This window comes from Eleutherodactylus coqui, chromosome 3, assembly GCF_035609145.1.
Source record: "Eleutherodactylus coqui strain aEleCoq1 chromosome 3, aEleCoq1.hap1, whole genome shotgun sequence".
Lineage (NCBI taxonomy): Eukaryota > Metazoa > Chordata > Amphibia > Anura > Eleutherodactylidae > Eleutherodactylus > Eleutherodactylus coqui.
In genome coordinates this window covers 205603777-205624292 of record NC_089839.1, presented here as the reverse complement: position 1 = coordinate 205624292, position 20516 = coordinate 205603777, and the positions used below count along the sequence as shown (strand labels likewise).

The 20516-nt window shown below is 41.1% G+C and overlaps 1 protein-coding gene across 1 annotated transcript in view; it reads right to left on the bottom strand.

The window, feature by feature from the left end:
* Positions 1-468: 468 nt before the first annotated feature.
* The window catches only part of CAMKV (CaM kinase like vesicle associated), a 61740-nt gene continuing 41692 nt past the window's right edge, over positions 469-20516 (bottom strand). The window contains exons 5-11 of the mRNA XM_066594666.1: positions 20376-20514; positions 20150-20270; positions 17751-17826; positions 17534-17670; positions 14964-15042; positions 13724-13811; positions 469-1463 (exon numbers count right to left, since the gene is read on the bottom strand). Of these exons, the coding sequence (XP_066450763.1) occupies positions 1275-1463; positions 13724-13811; positions 14964-15042; positions 17534-17670; positions 17751-17826; positions 20150-20270; positions 20376-20514 (829 nt within the window). The 3' untranslated portion in view covers positions 469-1274. The remainder of the gene's footprint in view (positions 1464-13723; positions 13812-14963; positions 15043-17533; positions 17671-17750; positions 17827-20149; positions 20271-20375; positions 20515-20516) is intronic.

Below are 20516 nucleotides of genomic sequence, written 5' to 3'. Positions count from 1 at the left end.
CATGACTTACTGTTCATAATCCTCAGTGAGACCTTTTAGCCCCATCTGGTCTGAATCTGAGAAATCCCTTTTATAGATATGTAATGCAAGGGACAGATAGTGCTGCATACCACCTATTGTTATAGATTACAGGAACCACAATCAGTTACAAAAAGCACATAATCATAAAGGGAAACTAATAAGAGTCACGGTTTTGAAAACTTCTTTAAAGCGGACAGATTCCAGTTACACTCAATGATTACCGCTCTGATATATCATTAGTCTCAGAAGTGAGTACTTAAGGTGTCCTTCCAGCAATGTTTTTGGAAGGTGGTGCTCAGGGGAGGGATTTAGCTCTCCTTAGTCTCCACCCCTGAGGAGTTCTACACACTACACTGTATACATCAAGCACAATGTTTACATTGGTTGCAATGTTTATTAATAAAGTGTTGGCCCACTTCCCCCATCATGGAGACTTCGACAACTGGGATAAGCAGCACATTTATTCAAAGAAAGCTTACAAAACACAGGGAAAGGTCTGTACATTACGTGTCCCCCAAGTGGGGCTCCGAAGGTTTCAGAAAAGAACAAGGAAACAAGGGGGCGATCTGCATATATAAGCTCTCCACCTATAATACACCCCAGGCTTAAAGTGGACCTGTCAAACCTGCAGCGTCCTGTACTGAAGAGGGGATATGGCTCTTATCTTATAACACTCCCCCCTCCCAGGTACAGGGTCGGGAGCCATATTATTGTGTTCATTATAAATACGAATGAGGGGTAAGTAAGGAAATGCCACAAAGAGGCACAGAGGAAACTGCTAAAAAGTTACACTTCATTAAAAAGTTTCAGTACTAAACTTTTGTAGGTAGATTTACCTTTATCTATGGCGAGAGGTCCACTTTAATGATGGCCATTGAGGAGAGGTGAAAATGAGGGTGCACGGCGCAGTTATTTATTTAGCGTCATAATGAGAGGGATTAGAGAAAATAACTTTCCTCCAACAGTGCATAAACCTCTAGCAACTAAGGGGATGCGGAATAAAAATAAAGGCTCTGCTCTAGCAGTGAGAGGGTAAATGGGATAATGTAATGGGAGTTAGTGCTGCAGTTCTGCCTAGCAATTGACGGGACTGGCATCGCTCTGTGCTGCAATCGTGCAGATCTCTCTGACAGCGACAATGTTAATGACATGACTGCAGAGAACCCCTCCTGAGTAGAGGGGAAGGAAGGGTTAATGAGAGTATGCTCTGCGGTGAAGAGGGTGTTGGGTTGTCTGCTCTTTCTGGAAGGTTCTCAGCCGGTTCCGTCTGGAGATGGGGTCAGCAGAGTTGGAGTGTCCTCGGCTGGTGTGCTGGCTGGTGATGGGGCTGGGGTTGCCAGGCCTGGCGTCCTCTCGTCTTCCTTGGATGGAGAAGGAGTTTTGGACTCTGTCTGTTCTGGAGCTCGCAGCCTTTTCATCATGGTGGTTACTCGTACGGCTTTCTGAAATAAGCACAGGGGGACACGCAAGATGTGAGCTTGTGGAAAGTGTAAACTTTTTTTTGTAATTTCAAAATTTTTAAGCATTTTTAATAAATGATAAACACTACAAGTCAAAAGAAAAAGACTTAATACCCAAAAGCAATCTGATAATGTATACATAAAACAAAAGCAAGAAAAATAGTTCCTCCCCACAAACATCACAATTTTCTACATAATTTCCAATTATTCCAAATCAGTTCAAAATAACAAATCCCATAAAATCTTTGTACAATAATGATTTCCCCAAGTATGATATAGGCCCCCTGTCCACAACCGTGAATTCGCCAGCGAATCACGAAGGCTGAAGCTTTCCATAGCAGTGCGGCAGCAACGCCCGTGGACAGGGGGCCATAATCTATTCTGTCCACTACATTATCTAATTAGAATACACTATGTTAACAAAAGTATTGGGATGCACATAGGAGGCGATGACATTTGATTTTATTCACATTTTTCAGTCCAGTGTTGGGCTGCCTTTGGCCTTAATGGCTGCAGTAATCTTTCGAGGCTGCTTTCCACCAAATTCCAATAGATGTTTGAAGGGATTCGTCTCCATTCCTTGCGGAGAGCTTCAGGCAATGATGCGGGCTATGTTGGGCGTGCACGGATACGGTGTTCTAGTTTGTCCCAAAGATGCTCGATGGGATTGAGATCCGGACTTTGAGGAGAACATCTGCAAACTTCATCGGCCAACCCAAACAGAGCCTTAACACTGCATGCTGTAGGACATGGCACTCATCATGTTGTTAGAGACCCGGAGCTGTACCAAAGTATTGTCACTGGGTAGGTGATGCCACATTGTCCAGAATGTTGCTGTACTCGTTGGTGTGAAGGTGGACATCATTTTAACCAATGGCCCTAGTTCTTCACAGCAGAAACACCCCACACCATAACAGAACCTCCTCCAAACTTCACTGCTTGGACGATACAGTCACGTAGAAACCGCTTTCCAGACAACCGCCTCACCCAAGTGCCGCCATCCGATCAGAAGATGGTGTACTGTGATTCATCTGTCCACAACACTTGCCTCCACTCATTTACAGTCCGACGCTGAGAGCACCATCGCAGGCGCCGCTGTGCATTCCCTGCTGTGATGCGGTGTACAGCCGCTCGTCCATGATAACCCTTCACATGCAGTTCCCTACGGATGGTTCTGGTGCTAATGGATGTTCCAGCGGCCTGTAAGACCTCCTGACGAGGGAAGACGATGTGTGTGATGCCCTCACAGCTGGTACAAGGCTTCGTTGTCCACGTTCTGTCAGTCTACCAGGTCTCCCTGAACGTGGCTGCACTGCACACACCAGATGGCTTCCATCTCCCAATAACATGGCCAACAGTGGACTTTGGAAGGTCTAAAAAGCACTACGATGTCCCGTACTGATTGGTTGGTGACATCCCGCCACCAGACTCCATTGTCGGCTCTACACCTGGGGGCATCTGATGGTTTCTGTACTGGGATATGACGTGTGATCCTCTCCTTTATACCTTATGCTCACACATCACCGGACAGCACAGGACAGGTGGTGGGCCAATACTTATGTCAACATAGTGTAGATTACTTTTCAGTTTTCTAGCTAAATAAAAACTCTACTGGTGAGCAATAAATAAAACCTATGCTCTATCAACTTATTTGATCTGGATGAAACCTCCTCCTCTCGTTGACAAACAATAAGTGATTGGCAAAACTATATGCTCACTTATTGCTCTCCAAATCAGTAGCATAGTAGCTCACAGCACATTAAAGGATGCACCAGAGCAATCTTCACAGTCAAAATAATGTAACAACATGCAGGATATAAACTTGTTTCGTTCCTCCATTATATGCAATGTTGCAGTCCTAGATCGACCTTGTCAAGCATAATCTTGAAGAAGTAAATTTTAAGTTGTGCGTAAAAGTAGCCTTACAGTAAAGTGCTCTTTTACACTCCTCAACATTTAAATTGCTACACCAAGAAGTAAAAAAGTTGCAAGGTTATGCAAATCTGGGAAGTTGAAGATGTTGCTAAGATATGCAAATGATCACATTTTCAAGCACCAAGCCCCATTCTGTGGCATGTGGAGGGGCTTCAATGATATTAAAGGAGATGTCCCGCGCCGAAACGGGTTTTTTTTTTTTTAAACCCCCCCCCCCGTTCGGCGCGAGACAACCCCGATGCAGGGGTTAAAAAAACAAACAGCACAGCGCTTACCTGAATCCCGGCGGTCCGGCGTCTTCATACTCACCTGCTGAAGATGGCCGCCGGGATCCTCTGGCTTCATGGACCGCAGGGCTTCTGTGCGGTCCATTGCCGATTCCAGCCTCCTGATTGGCTGGAATCGGCACGTGACGGGGCGGAGCTACACGGAGCTACACGGAGCCCCATAGAGAAGAGGAGAAGACCCGGACTGCGCAAGCGCGGCTAATTTGGCCATCGGAGGGCGAAAATTAGTCGGCACCATGGAGACGAGGACGCCAGCAACGGAGCAGGTAAGTATAAAACTTTTTATAACTTCTGTATGGCTCATAATTAATGCACAATGTATATTACAAAGTGCATTAATATGGCCATACAGAAGTGTATAGACCCACTTGCTGCCTCGGGACATCTCCTTTAAAGCTAGACGAAAGCTAATTCTTCCAGTGACTTAAAGGGGTTGTCCCGCGGCAGCAAGTGGGTCTATACACTTCTGTATGGCCATAATAATGCACTTTGTAATGTACATTGTGCATTAATTATGAGCCATACAGAAGTTATAAAAAGTTTTTTACTTACCTGCTCCGTTGTTAGCGTCCTCGTCTCCATGGAGCCGACTAATTTTTGGCCTCCGATGGCCAAATTAGCCGCGCTTGCGCAGTCCGGGTCTTCTGTGTTCTTCTATGGAGCCGCTCGTGACAGAGAGCGGCTCCGTGTAGCTCCGCCCCGTCACGTGCCGATTCCAGCCAATCAGGAGGCTGGAATCGGCAGTGGACCGCACAGAAGAGCTGCGGTCCACGAAGCAAGAGGTTCCCGGCGGCCATCTTCACAGGTAAGTATAGAAGTCACCGGAGCGCGGGGATCAAGGTAAGCGCTCCGGTAAGCTGTCTGTACGTCCCTGCATCGGGGTTGTCTCGCGCCGAACGGGGGGGGGGTTGAAAAAAAAAAAACCCGTTTCGGCGCGGGACAACCCCTTTAAAGCTTCAAAAATGGGATAAAATCTTGTGGTATGATTGTGCGATGCCTCCTGTTTGTAACAAATGGCAATAACTGGCACGTTGACAAACTGAGAGGGACAGAATTCTTGATCTAAGAGACCTTGGTTTATCACCTCAGTAGATTGCTGCTTGCACAGGCTGAGATGTCAGCACTTTTCAGCATTGTATGTCCCAGCAGTTGGGGGTCAGAAATGCTCTTTTCTCCTTAGGGAGAGCAACTATAAACTAAGTGAGGAGACTCAAATGGCCAAGCACACTCCTCTCCTCTGGGTAATATGCAAATAAGGGAGATGGAATAAATCCTCCACAGTGCCACCTATTGAAAGGCAGCATTCCTTCAAGTCAGTGTCAGACTTTTTATACAAGCCTTGTTACAATGACTGGGAATTAAAAGCAAAGCCAGACCCCATGTACATACAGCTGTTTCCGGGTTATTGCCCTTCATCAGTGTACAGTAGGAGTCTGGCCTTTGCTAGTGAGAGGCCTGGGACGGGGGTCAGAAACACTCTTTTCTCCTTAGGGAGAGCAACTATATACTATAAAGGTGGCATATAATATTACCCAGAGGAGCGTGCTTGGCCATTTGAGTCTCCTCACTTAGTTTATAGTATATAGTTGCTCTCCCTAAGGAGAAAAGAGTGTTTCTGACCCCCGTCCCAGGCCTCTCACTAGCAAAAGCCAGACTCCTACTGTACACTGATGAAGGGCAATAACCCGGAAACAGCTGTATGTACATGGGGTCTGGCTTTGCTTTTAATTCCCAGTCATTGTAACAAGGCTTGTATAAAAAGTCATTGACACTGACTTGAAGGAATGCTGCCTTTCAATAGGTGGCACTGTGGAGGATTTATTCCATCTCCCTTACCAGCAGTTGGGAGAACAACAATGATCTCGAATGACAGCAAGAGGTGCACAGAGGCGAACCTGTACATGGAAAGATTAGAAGAACAGCGCATAGCGATACAATCTGTACTGCAAGTGAAATTGGAGGTCTCATCCCAAAGCATCAGAAGGCGCACAATATTGGGCTACAAGTCAGACATCCACCCAAAGTTGTTCATTTAATTTCATGCCATCGTTCTCAAAGGCTAGGATAGTGCAGAGCAAGACAGGAATGGAGGTCTACCCTCTTCAGTGAGGAGTCCCACTTTTGTCTTTGGAGACCACTTGAGCAACGCCATGAAGAGACCTTCACAAGGGAACGTCACACTGGTCCTACTCCCAGGCTTTTAGTGTAGGGTGGCATAATGTACAGTAGCCAGACGCCTTGAGTCTTCATTCAAGGTATATTAACAACTCAGCGTTAGATCGATTTAGTCGTGGAACCAATGGTATGGCCATTTCTCCAAGGTATACCCAAGACCCATTTTTCAGCATGACAAGACCAGGCCGCATGTTTCTCGTGCAACTGTGAGGAGCCTGTCTGGCTTAAACGGCCATGGCCTGCAGCCTCTCTGGACTTATCTCTTATATCTGGGATGTCATTGGTCAGCAATTGCAAAGGGAGCTGCCATCTTGATAATTTGCATGCCCAAGTGCATTCAGTGTGGCAGAAAATTCCTCAGACAACCATTAATAATCTCTTGGATAGTATGCCAAGGCATGTATGTGCATGCATTTCTTCGCTCATACTCGATACGGAATAAATTGATAGCTTTTAAATATTTTGTTTCCTTTTTTTCATCATTTACAGGATTAATAGATTTGTTAATGATATGCAATGTCCATACTTCCGTGACTTTACCTTTGTGGTGTTACAATTTCAGGGTTATAGATGCATATATTGAAGGGATCTCCTCTTACAGCCGAGTGGTCTGTTCCTACATCCAAGTGGTATCATCTTACAGCCGAGTGATATTGAATCAGAATGGTCTGTTTTTACATCCAAGTGGTATTATCTTATATCTAAGTACTCTCATCTGACATCGGAGTGCTCTGTTCTTACATCAAAATGATCTCCCCTTCATCAGAGTGCTTTTACCTTAGGTCAGAGTGATCTGTTCTTACATCCAATTGGTATCCTTTTAAATCCAACTGCTCTCATCTTACATCAAAGTGATCTCCTTACGGTTGAATGCTCTCATCTTATGTCAGTCATCTTTTTTATATCCAAGTGGTCTCATCTGATCTCAGAGTGATTCTATCTTACATTCAGGTGATCTCATCTTATATCAGAGTCATCCTTCCTTACATCTCAGTGGTCTCATACCATTTGTGATCTTACATCTAAGTGATCTCATTTTATCAGTCATCCATCCTTACATCCAAGTGGTCTTATATCAGTACTCTCATCTTACATACAGGTAATCTCATTTTACACCCAAGTACTCCTAATATCAGAGTAGCCTGTTCTGAGTGCTCTCATCTTACATCCAAGTGGTCTCCTTTTACATCAGAGTGGTCTCCTCTTACAGCTAAGAGCTCTCATATCAGAGTGATCTATTCTTATATCCAAGTGGTCTCATCTTCTGTCAAAGTGCTCTCATCTTACATCCAAGTGCTTGCCTCTTAAGGCCAAGTGCTCTCATTTTATATTAGACTGGTCTGTTCTTACATCCAAGTGATCTCATATCAGAGTGCTCTCATCTTAGATCCAGGTGCTCTCTTCTTAGATCCAGGTGATTTCATCTTATATTCAAGTGATCTGTTCTTCCATCCAAGTAGTTTCATCTTCGAGTGCTCCCATAAATGGGTCTAGCAGGGAACAACCCCCGCCTATCTGCCTCTGTAGGTGGATTGGATGATTTATTTCTTGTGGCGCCCTCTGAGTGTGCAGGCCGGACATGCAGCTGTTCATAGAGGTAGAGTAAGAGCCCTCAATCATTTCCTCTCTAGGACCAAGCTACCTCAGACTGATATGGACCAGAACCAATATTCACCCATTAAGAAGAAAACCCAGCACCAAAACATGGATGAGAACATCACAAGAGCCCTGCTCGGTACAGGAGGATCCACGGTGGGAGTTACGCTCTGCTCAGTAGCCGCCAGTCTCAGCTCCTCATAAACACAATGTAATTCAATAACACTGTGCCGAGACTGGGGCGATGATTACATTGAGACGCCGAGAGCCGCGGGGTCACATCATGTGTATATGAGACGCTGACTTGTTCCCAGCACATTACATGCTAATCACACGCTGCAGATGTAAATGAGCGCCACTTTATTTACTGCTAAATACATTATAAGCCTCAGACCCGCACAACATGACGGCAATCAGCGTGCCGGAGTCAACTGCATATACACAGCCGATTACTGTTCTCAATTCAGAGGCAGCAACAAAAAGAAAAAGCTTCAAGACCTAAATAATGTCAGACAAGATTTAGGAGAGGTCTTCATTATAGAGAACTCACTGCTGAGCAAGACACAAAGTAAGGAGCTGAGAACATCAGCAGAGGAATACAAAGTACTCAAGGAGCAACCATCTGCAGAAGAGGCTATATACAGAAGTTATATTCTTGTACATAGGGGGCAGTATTATAGTAGTTATATTCTTGTACATAGGAGGCAGTATTATAGTAGTTATATTCTTGTACATAGAGGGCAGTATTATAGTAGTTATATTCTTGTACATAGAGGGCAGTATTATAGTAGTTATATTCTTGTACATAGGGGGCAGTATTATAGTACTTATATTCTTGTACATAGAGGGCAGTATTATAGTAGTTATATTCTTGTACATAAGAGGCAGTATTATAGTAGTTATATTATTGTACATAGGAGGCAGTATTATAGTAGTTATATTATTGTACATAGGGGCAGTATTATAGTAGTTATATTCTTGTACATAGGAGGCAGTATTATAGTAGTTATATTCTTGTACATAGGAGGCAGTATTATAGTAGTTATATTCTTGTACATAGGGGCAGTATTATAGTAGTTATATTCTTGTACATAGGGGCAGTATTATAGTAGTTATATTCTTGTACATAGGAGGCAGTATTATAGTAGTTATATTCTTGTACATAGGGGCAGTATTATAGTAGTTATATTCTTGTACATAGGAGGCAGTATTATAGTAGTTATATTCTTGTACATAGGGGCAGTATTATAGTAGTTATATTCTTGTACATAGGGGGCAGTATTATAGTAGTTATATTCTTGTACATAGGAGGCAGTATTATAGTAGTTATATTCTTGTACATAGGGGCAGTATTATAGTAGTTATATTCTTGTACATAGGGGGCAGTATTATAGTAGTTATATTCTAGTACATAGGGAGCAGTATTATAGTAGTTATATTCTTGTACATAGGAGGCAGTATTATAGTAGTTATATTCTTATACATAGGGGGCAGCATTATAGTAGTTATATTCTTGTACATAGGAGGCAGTATTATAGTAGTTATATTCTTGTACATAGGAGGCAGTAATATAGCAGTTATATTCTAGTACATAGGGGGCAGCATTATAGTAGTTATATTCTTATACATAGGGGGCAGCATTATAGTAGTTATATTCTTGTACATAGGAGACAGTATTATAGTAGTTATATTCTTGTACATAGGAGGCAGTAATATAGCAGTTATATTCTAGTACATAGGGGGGCAGTATTATAGTAGTTATATTCTTATACATAGGGGGCAGTATTATAGTAGTTATATTCTTGTACATAGGAGACAGTATTATAGTAGTTATATTCTTGTACATAGGGGGCAGTATTATAGTAGTTATATTCTTGTACATAGCAGTATTATAGTAGTTATATTCTTGTACATAGCAGTATTATAGTAGTTATATTCTTGTACATAGGGGGCAGTATTATAGTAGTTATATTCTTCTACATAGGAGGCAGTATTATAGTAGTTATATTCTTGTACACAGGGAGCAGTATTATAGTAGTTATATTCTTGTACATAGTGGGCAGTATTATAGTAGTTATATTCTTGTACATAGCAGTATTATAGTAGTTATATAGTAGTTATATTCTTGTACACAGGAGCAGTATTATAGTAGTTATATTTTTGTACAGGGGGGCACTATTATAGTAGTTATATTCTTGTACATAGGGGCAGTATTATAGTAGTTATATTCTTGTACATAGGAGGCAGTATTATAGTAGTTATATTCTTGTACATAGGGGCAGTATTATAGTAGTTATATTCTTGTACATAGGGGCAGTATTATAGTAGTTATATTCTTGTACATAGGGGCAGTATTATAGTAGTTATATTCTTGTACATAGGAGGCAGTATTATAGTAGTTATATTCTTGTACATAGGGGGCAGTATTATAGTAGTTATATTCTTGTACATAGGAGGCAGTATTATAGTAGTTATATTCTTGTACATAGCAGTATTATAGTAGTTATATTCTTGTACATAGCAGTATTATAGTAGTTATATTCTTGTACATAGGGAGCAGTATTATAGTAGTTATATTCTTGTGCATAGGAGGCAGTATTATAGTAGTTATATTCTTGTACATAGGAGGCAGTAATATAGCGGTTATATTCTAGTACATAGGGGGCAGCATTATAGTAGTTATATTCTTATACATAGGGGGCAGCATTATAGTAGTTATATTCTTGTACATAGGAGACAGTATTATAGTAGTTATATTCTTGTACATAGGAGGCAGTAATATAGCAGTTATATTCTAGTACATAGGGGGGCAGTATTATAGTAGTTATATTCTTATACATAGGGGGCAGTATTATAGTAGTTATATTCTTGTACATAGGAGACAGTATTATAGTAGTTATATTCTTGTACATAGGGGGCAGTATTATAGTAGTTATATTCTTGTACATAGCAGTATTATAGTAGTTATATTCTTGTACATAGGGGGCAGTATTATAGTAGTTATATTCTTCTACATAGGAGGCAGTATTATAGTAGTTATATTCTTGTACATAGGGAGCAGTATTATAGTAGTTATATTCTTGTACATAGCAGTATTATAGTAGTTATATTCTTGTACATAGGGGGCAGTATTATAGTAGTTATATTCTTCTACATAGGAGGCAGTATTATAGTAGTTATATTCTTGTACATAGGGGGCAGTATTATAGTAGTTATATTCTTGTACATAGCAGTATTATAGTAGTTATATTCTTATACATAGGGGGCAGTATTATAGTAGTTATATTCTTGTACATAGGAGACAGTATTATAGTAGTTATATTCTTGTACATAGGGGGCAGTATTATAGTAGTTATATTCTTGTACATAGCAGTATTATAGTAGTTATATTCTTGTACATAGGGGGCAGTATTATAGTAGTTATATTCTTCTACATAGGAGGCAGTATTATAGTAGTTATATTCTTGTACATAGGGGGCAGTATTATAGTAGTTATATTCTTGTACATAGCAGTATTATAGTAGTTATATTCTTGTACATAGGGGGCAGTATTATAGTAGTTATATTCTTCTACATAGGAGGCAGTATTATAGTAGTTATATTCTTGTACATAGGGGGCAGTATTATAGTAGTTATATTCTTGTACATAGCAGTATTATAGTAGTTATATTCTTGTACATAGGGGGCAGTATTATAGTAGTTATATTCTTCTACATAGGAGGCAGTATTATAGTAGTTATATTCTTGTACATAGGGAGCAGTATTATAGTAGTTATATTCTTGTACATAGTGGGCAGTATTATAGTAGTTATATTCTTCTACATAGGAGGCAGTATTATAGTAGTTATATTCTTGTACATAGGGAGCAGTATTATAGTAGTTATATTCTTGTACATAGTGGGCAGTATTATAGTAGTTATATTCTTGTACATAGCAGTATTATAGTAGTTATATAGTAGTTATATTCTTGTACACAGGAGCAGTATTATAGTAGTTATATTTTTGTACAGGGGGGCACTATTATAGTAGTTATATTTTTGTATATAGGAGGCAGTATTATAGTAGTTATGGTCTTGTACATAGAGGTATTACAGTAGTTATATTCTTGTACATAGGAACAGTATTATAGTAGTTATATTCTTGTACATAGGGGGCAGTATTATAGTAGTTATATTCTTGTACATAGGGGGCAGTATTATAGTAGTTATATTCTTGTACATTGGAGGCAGTATTATAGTAGTTATATTCTTGTACATTGGAGGCAGTATTATAGTAGTTATATTCTTGTACATAGGGGGTAGTATTATAGTAGTTATATTCTTGTACATAGGGGGGCACTATTATAGTAGTTATATTCTTGTACATAGTGGGCAGTATTATAGTAGTTATATTCTTCTACATAGGAGGCAGTATTATAGTAGTTATATTCTTGTACATAGGGAGCAGTATTATAGTAGTTATATTCTTGTACATAGTGGGCAGTATTATAGTAGTTATATTCTTGTACATAGCAGTATTATAGTAGTTATATAGTAGTTATATTCTTGTACACAGGAGCAGTATTATAGTAGTTATATTTTTGTACAGGGGGGCACTATTATAGTAGTTATATTTTTGTATATAGGAGGCAGTATTATAGTAGTTATGGTCTTGTACATAGAGGTATTACAGTAGTTATATTCTTGTACATAGGAACAGTATTATAGTAGTTATATTCTTGTACATAGGGGGCAGTATTATAGTAGTTATATTCTTGTACATTGGAGGCAGTATTATAGTAGTTATATTCTTGTACATTGGAGGCAGTATTATAGTAGTTATATTCTTGTACATAGGGGGTAGTATTATAGTAGTTATATTCTTGTACATAGGGGGGCACTATTATAGTAGTTATGTTCTTGTACATATGAGGTAGTATTATAGTAATTATATTCTTGTACATAGGGAGCAGTATTATAGTAGTTATATTCTTGTACATAGTGGGCAGTATTATAGTAGTTATATTCTTCTACATAGGAGGCAGTATTATAGTAGTTATATTCTTGTACATAGGGAGCAGTATTATAGTAGTTATATTCTTGTACATAGTGGGCAGTATTATAGTAGTTATATTCTTGTACATAGCAGTATTATAGTAGTTATATAGTAGTTATATTCTTGTACACAGGAGCAGTATTATAGTAGTTATATTTTTGTACAGGGGGGCACTATTATAGTAGTTATATTTTTGTATATAGGAGGCAGTATTATAGTAGTTATGGTCTTGTACATAGAGGTATTACAGTAGTTATATTCTTGTACATAGGAACAGTATTATAGTAGTTATATTCTTGTACATAGGGGGCAGTATTATAGTAGTTATATTCTTGTACATAGGGGGCAGTATTATAGTAGTTATATTCTTGTACATTGGAGGCAGTATTATAGTAGTTATATTCTTGTACATTGGAGGCAGTATTATAGTAGTTATATTCTTGTACATAGGGGGTAGTATTATAGTAGTTATATTCTTGTACATAGGGGGGCACTATTATAGTAGTTATGTTCTTGTACATATGAGGTAGTATTATAGTAATTATATTCTTGTACATAGGAGACAGTATTATAGTAGTTATATCCTTGTACATAGGAACAGTATTATAGTAGTTATATTCTTGTACATAGGAGGTAGTATTATAGTTGTTATATTCTTGTACATAGAGGGTAGTATTATGGTGGTAATTTATTGTATATAGAGGACAGTATTATAGTAGTTATATTCTTGTACATAGGGGAGAGTATTATAGTAGTTATATTCTTGTACATAGGAGCAGTATTATAGTAGTTATATTCTTGTACATAGGAGCAGTATTATAGTAGTTATATTCTTGTACATAGAGGCAGTATTATAGTAGTTATATTCTTGTACATAGAGGCAGTATTATAGTAGTTATATTCTTGTACATAGAGGGTAGTATTATAGTAGTTATATTCTTGTACATAGAGGGTAGTATTATAGTAGTTATATTCTTGTACATAGAGGGTAGTATTATAGTAGTTATATTCTTGTACATAGGGGGCAGTATTATAGTAGTTATATTCTTGTACATAGGGAGCAGTATTATAGTAGTTATATTCTTGTACATAGGGGGCAGTATTTTAGTAGTTATATTCTTGTACATGGGAGCACTATTATAGTAGTTATACATACAAGCTTAGTGCTACAGTTTTCAGATAAAACTCTGTAGACAGATACATTTAACTTCTCACCTTCCATTTGGCTTTAGCAAAGTTTTTCTCGATCTGAGCGCAGACGCCATCTTTGATGTTTTTGTCTGATGCTGCATTCCCTGAAATCCTGTAACAGATGAGGGACATTATTTATGATAATTTTTGTACTCTAATGGTTGTTTTTGGACAATGTATTGTCTCTTACTTAAATGTCCACAGCTAGACAGGATTGTGTATTACCTCTGGGTGTCACATACTTTCTTCCTTTGGTCTTTATTAGAGATGAGCGAACGTACTCGGATAAGCACTACTCGTCCGAGTAATGTGCCTTATCCGAGTACCGCTGTACTCGTGCAGAAAGATTCGGGACGCGCTGCGGAGCGGGGAGCTGCAGGGGAGAGCGGGGAGGAACGGAGGGGAGATCTTTCTCTCCTTCTCTCCCGGCCGCTCTGCCCCGCTCCCCGCTGCGACTCACCTGTCAGCAGCGGAGCGCCCCGAATCTTTCTGCACGAGTACAGCGGTACTCGGATAAGGCACATTACTCGGACGAGTAGTGCCTATCCGAGTACGTTCGCTCATCTCTAGTCTTTATTCATGTTCCATAAAGCTGTATTCTGATCACAGACTAGAGGCTCATGTTTCTGCTCTGTCCTCTGTGCTGTACCCTGCAGTTTTGCTCTTTCAGTGCAAAGCTCTGTTCAGGGACTACAGTTCAGGCACAACGGTCTGAGGTTTTCTGAGATATACCTCATGTCTTATGATTGATTACTACTCTGTCCCTCATATACTATTATATTTGTCAACTGCTTATAAATGACAAAATCCAGATATATAAAAAATATAAAGTAGATTACTCCAGTGCAACCATGACAGGTGGAGGTCTTATGGCAATTGTGTTACTATGTATGCAGCATGTCAACATGCTTTTAAGTGGCTGTTTGTCCACTACCTAGCATTAGTTTCACTCTGAAAAAGGGAAATTTAACAGACATTTGTACTGTCAGGTGACCCAGTGATGGAACCCTCACCCACCCCAAACACTGATCGACTAGTCTATGGATCCAGGTCACATCTGGTTATGACATCACCAGTGACACGTGAGAAGGCCCACACAGACCTGAATGAGATCCATCTGATCGATCATCTCCTAATTGATGAATGTGTACAGGGTTTACCTCTTCTGCACACGACATACAGGCTGGGACATGATGGGAATGCTGGTGGCCGATGTGAAGATGAGAATGAGTAAGGCCTATGGTGAGAGAGAGGTAAACATCACCATTCATGGCTGATGGCGTCGGCCGCTGTCACCCGCTGGTCCTGGTCCACCTCCATCAGACGGGCCACCAGGTCTTTGGCTGCAGAGAATGAAGTGTTAGTTTTGAGTGATGAACAGCTGTTCATTATTATTGATGCTGCTATACACTGTATAGTCACTTTATTAGAGACCCCAGCCTTCTTCCCTGTATGGAAATTATCCCCGAGACCCGGAAGTGCAGCACAAAAAATTAAAAAAATTTAAAAAAAAAAAAAAAAAAAAAAAAAAAAAAATCACATGACAAGTTTTCCGTGGATCAATTTTTTGTGTGAATCCACATTATATGGATCGAGCGATCTGTGCAACTTCCAACAAGGCCTGGTCATCAGTGCTAGACTAGATGGGGACAGGATGTCACTGCCGTACCGAGAATGGCGTGGTCAAGGAAAAATATGCAGCGAAAGGGGATCCTGTGAATGAAAACAACCCATCACCAAAAGGAGTCAGAGGAGGATGTCAGGAATCATTCTTACAAGTGCTGCACAGTCAGGTGTAGCCAAATACAACGCTAGAGCTCCAACTAGCATGTCCGAACGCACAACTCGTTGTTTCTTAGCATGGATGGGATATAGCAGCAGACGACCAATTCCAACACCAAGAGAAACAGAACGAGGAGACTCCAGGGAAAATAGAGGCCAAAAATATTGTATCACTGAGCAGCAGAGAAACATCACCTGGTCAGATGGATCCAGATTTCTGTTGCATCATGCTGATGGCAGAAGCAGAATTTGGTGCAAGCAGCATGAATAATGACCTTTTCATGTCAGAACATTTTAGCACCTCCATCTAATCTGCAGCAAATACAAGAAGCTTCCTGTCCGCAGGGGCCGATATTCCTGCAGAATGATTTTATCACCTGGTTGAATGTACGCTACAACGAATTGCTGCAGTACTGAAGGCCAAAGGAAGTCTAACACACTAATAGATGGGGGTCTAATAAAGGGACCATTCAGTGGATATCATCAAATTCAGGGTTTGTGTTTCAGTTAAAAAATATCTGCTTGCTTTCTTCAAATAGAAACATTCATCATTACATCCAGAGGCAGAAAAATCATCCTGACCTAATATAACAAATTATACAATTCTAGGCAATCCTCTGCGAGTTCAAGGGGTTTTCCACACAGCGCCCGCTGTCCATGCTGGAATACAGCAGGATCGGAACGGAAGCTGCTGCTCTGACCCCTGTGTAGTGGCCGGTGCTCGTAATTGCAGGTGCGGCTCCGATTAATTTCAATAAGACCCGATCCTGCAATTACGAGCATCGGCCATTACACAGGGGTCAGAGCAGCAGCTTCCGTTCCGATCCCAGTCTATTCCAGCACTGACAGCAGGCGCTTCCTGGAATAGCCCCTTTAAACACAGCAGCAGCACAACTCTAACATAGACGCCAGGCGGATTCTATGCCAGCGTTTCCCAACTCCAACCCTCAAGACACCCCAGCAGGTCCTATTTTCAAGATTTCCTCAGTGTTACACAGGTGATGTAATTATTGTCGGTGCCTCAGATATTACCACAGGTGTTCTTACCATAGGATATCCTGAAAACACGACCTGTTGGTGTGTCTTGAGGCCTGTATTTGGGGGAAGACTGATCTATGCTGATACATTGTAACAAGGTATCAGCTGTGTATGGAGAACTAGAAAGTTAGGGCGGATCAACACAGGCGTATTTGCGCACACTACTTTTGTGCACCAAAAGGTCCCACAGAAGTCTATAAGGGGTGCGCAAATGCATGCACAATACACAAGCAGATGCACACTACCGTGGGGAAAAGAACACGTCTGGGACTCAATAGGCAAATACATTGCGCTGAATCGTGCACAATTGTGTATATGACTGCGTGTAGCAGCCTTAGGCGGCATATCTTTCTTGCAAAACGCAGGTGAACCACTAACCACAATTGGCACCTAGACTCGTAAATTCAAACTGCATGAGGAGTATGGGTGCCAGCCGCAATCAGTGGAACGCCAACTGTGTAATAGCAGGCTAAGGGCCTATTCAGACTGCTGTGATTTTTGGCTGTTTTCACGGATACAAATCGGATATGCAATGGGTATTGTCTGTGTAGATCGGACAGCACTCACAGGGGTGCCCTTGTGCTGTCTGATGCAAATTGCGCCCAAATGTCCCAGGTGCAACTTGCAAACCGGCCATGTAATTAACGCCTCACAGAGGTTTTCATTATACACTGATGAAGCTCATTTATATAAGACTAGACAAACCCTACTGATTAGTCAGAGTATGTGGATCACTTAATCCTCACACGAGCGTATGCCGAAAATCACGTTGAAAAGAAAAAATAAAATAAAGCTGCCAAAAGCGTATCTCGGCAAAAGATAGGGCAAGACTTTTCCTGCAGCATATAAAATCAGTCGCCGATGTCCTATTTTTCCCGGAGCGATGTTTTTACGCAGCTACAAATTGGTCGTCTGAATGAATACACTGGAATTCATTGCTTTAAATGGGCGTGATTTTTGCCCAATATGTGGCTAAATAGCGGGGTGTATATGGTTGTGTGAATAAGGCCTTACCTGCAGGTGAGATATCATCCCAGTATGGCGAATCAAACTCGTAGTCTCCATGCAGGATCTTCCTGAACAAGTTTTTGTCATGGCTTTCATAGTCCTCGTCTTCCATCTCGTCATAAAACGGGGGGTTCCCAGAGAGACTACAGAAGAAGATATGTGAACCTCTTGTATGTCCTATACGCTCCCCACTATGCTGATTAGCAACTCTCCTACTACTCACAGTATATACATGATGACTCCGATCGCCCAGCAGTCAACAGGTCGTCCATATCTCTGGCGTGCAACCACCTCAGGGGCTGCAAAACATGAGACGTGGCGGTTAGGGCGTAACCCTCGAATGTTCCCTGCTTCATGCTGTTGAGCCATTGACTAGATGTGATCTTTACATCTAAAGTCTAGGTTCATCTTGGGGGTAAAGTTACTTAAAGGGGTTTTCCCATTAAAGACATTTATCTCCTATGCACAGTGGTCGGAACCCCCAGCAAACCAGAGATCCTCGCACCCCAAATGTCCTATGTGAATGGAGCGACCATGAAAGCGACAGACAAGCGTAACCAACCCTCCATTCACTTCTATGGGATGGAGGGACATAGCCAAGCGCATCAAACTTTCTCCATCCCATAAAAGTGAACGGAGCGGTGATTATGGTGGCCTTATGGAATCATGGACAATTAAGGGCCCTTTTATTTCGGCTGGTTCTGCCCTTCACACCAGCGCATGATCAGTAATTACTACAATCGTTCGTCTCCATTTATCAAAAGACCTTTATCTACCGTATTACGTCAGTTGAGCCTCCTACGTGGACATAAGATGCAATGATTACACTATAACACTTTTTGTCCTTGGCAAGTGAGTGTTATTTCCTGCTTTCTTAGGTCTAAAAAGTTTAGAAAATGACCATTATACCTTCCAAAGTTTGATTTTGTTCTCAGAAGAATGAGTTTTATATTTTGCATATCCCCATATACGTAAATGGGTAACAATATTTTTTTCTTTATAAAAGTGTGGTTTTTCTAGATTTACGGTGCTACTGCACACCACTTTCCTGAATTAGTCCCCATATGTAGTCTCCCATCACGCTCTCATTGTACTGTCCTTGGTATCGATGTTCAAAGGCCATAATATCTTGGTGGAAGCGTTTGCCGTGCTCCTCTAAGTATTCTCCCAAGTTCTGCTTGAAGTGATCCAAGTGAGCATCGAGGATATTTAGTTTTAAAAAACATCCTGCAACCCATCATGGTGTTTTCATTGGACCACGGGTAAAGAAGCTCATCAAGTGCACCGAACTCCCACAGAAACTGACCAGAAAGGAAAATGCAGCTTGGAACAGCTTTGCGGCAGTAGTTAAAGGTTTCCTTGGGAATCACAAGGCCCACAACTTTGTGAAGCTGGTTGAAACTCTGGTTAAAGAACTATAACAAGACGGGTTGCAGGATGTCTCTAAAACTCCATATCCTTGATGCTCACTTGTATCACTTCAAGCGGAACATGGGAGAATACTTAGAGGAGCACGGCCAACGCTTTCACCAAGATATTATGGCCTCTGAAGGTCGATACCAAGGACAGTACAACAAGAGCATGATGGGAGACTACATATGGGGACTAATTCGGGAAAGTGGTGTGCAGTACCACCGTAAATCTAGAAAAACCACACATTTCTAAATGTTGTCTTTGTTTTGAAGTATAAATAAACATTACTTTTGATCTGGATGTTGTCTGTTTATAAAAATAAATTAGTTACCCATTTACATATATAGGGATATGCAAAATATACAACTCATTCTCCTGAGCACAAAAGCAAACTTTGGAAGGCATTATGGCCATTTTCTGTACCTTCGAGACATAGGGAAACAGGAAAACACAATTAATGCCCAAGGACAGAGTAGAAATTAAAATTTGTTACATAGCGTTATCACTTAAAATTCATTCAAGCGATCAAAAGTGAGCGATGGTTTTGCTTTTAAAGACGACCGTTTAAACTTAATGATTATCGTTAGAAAATGGACGATAAACGATAGTTTGTTTGAACAGCGTGTGCATCAGTGAAGGTAAAAAAATGAGGCAAAAATCGTTAAACGACTGAACGATTTCCATTTAAACCAAACGGAAAGCAAAGTGCCAAACAATGGATTTTAAGCGGACTGAAAGACAAGGATGAGCAAATTACTAACGAAAAGTGCACGATAGGCATACATTTACACGTAACGATTATCGCTCACTTTCAACACTTTTGAGTGATAATCATTGCGTCTAAATGCTTAGGCTTCTTTCCCACGAGGGTATATGGGCCGCCGTTTTCACGGTCGGCCGATATATGCTACCATCTGTGTTGTTAAAGCTCCTGAACGGGGGCACCACATGGGTGCATATACACCAAGGCTACCATGCCATCGCCCCTTTCCTCTCCATCCCCCTCACAGGCTTACCTCTACTGTGGAGGTGGAGAGGAGGCAGAGAGGGGCGGGAGCTCAGAGCTCTGCTCCCAGCTCTTCCAGCCTCCTCCCCCTGCAGACAGAGACGCCATATATCGGCCGGCGTGAATACCCGGCCGATATACGGTGGCCTGAATGCACCCTTAGTCGGTGATCAATTTTAAGGTGTCAGTGTTGCATCACTCACCCAGATACTCCGGGGTCCCACATGGCTCCTTGATCAGACTTGTCTCCACTTTGGCCAAATGAAAATCGCTAATGACTATTTTCGAATTCTTCATCCGGTTAAAATACAACAAATTCTCCAACTGCAGGAAAAGAACAAAATAAGGAGAGCGATCAGCGATCATCAGACTGATAACCATGACATAACTTCGCCCGCCCTAGTCACACACCCCTGCCCACCCCTTCACCTTCAGGTTCCTGTGCACGATACATAGGGAGTGTAGATAAGCTACCGCCTCCAGCACCTGCCGGATGACGTTACTGGTGTCCTTCTCAGAGTAATATCCCTGGTCCAAGATCCAGTCAAAAACTTCACGCCCCGATGCCCT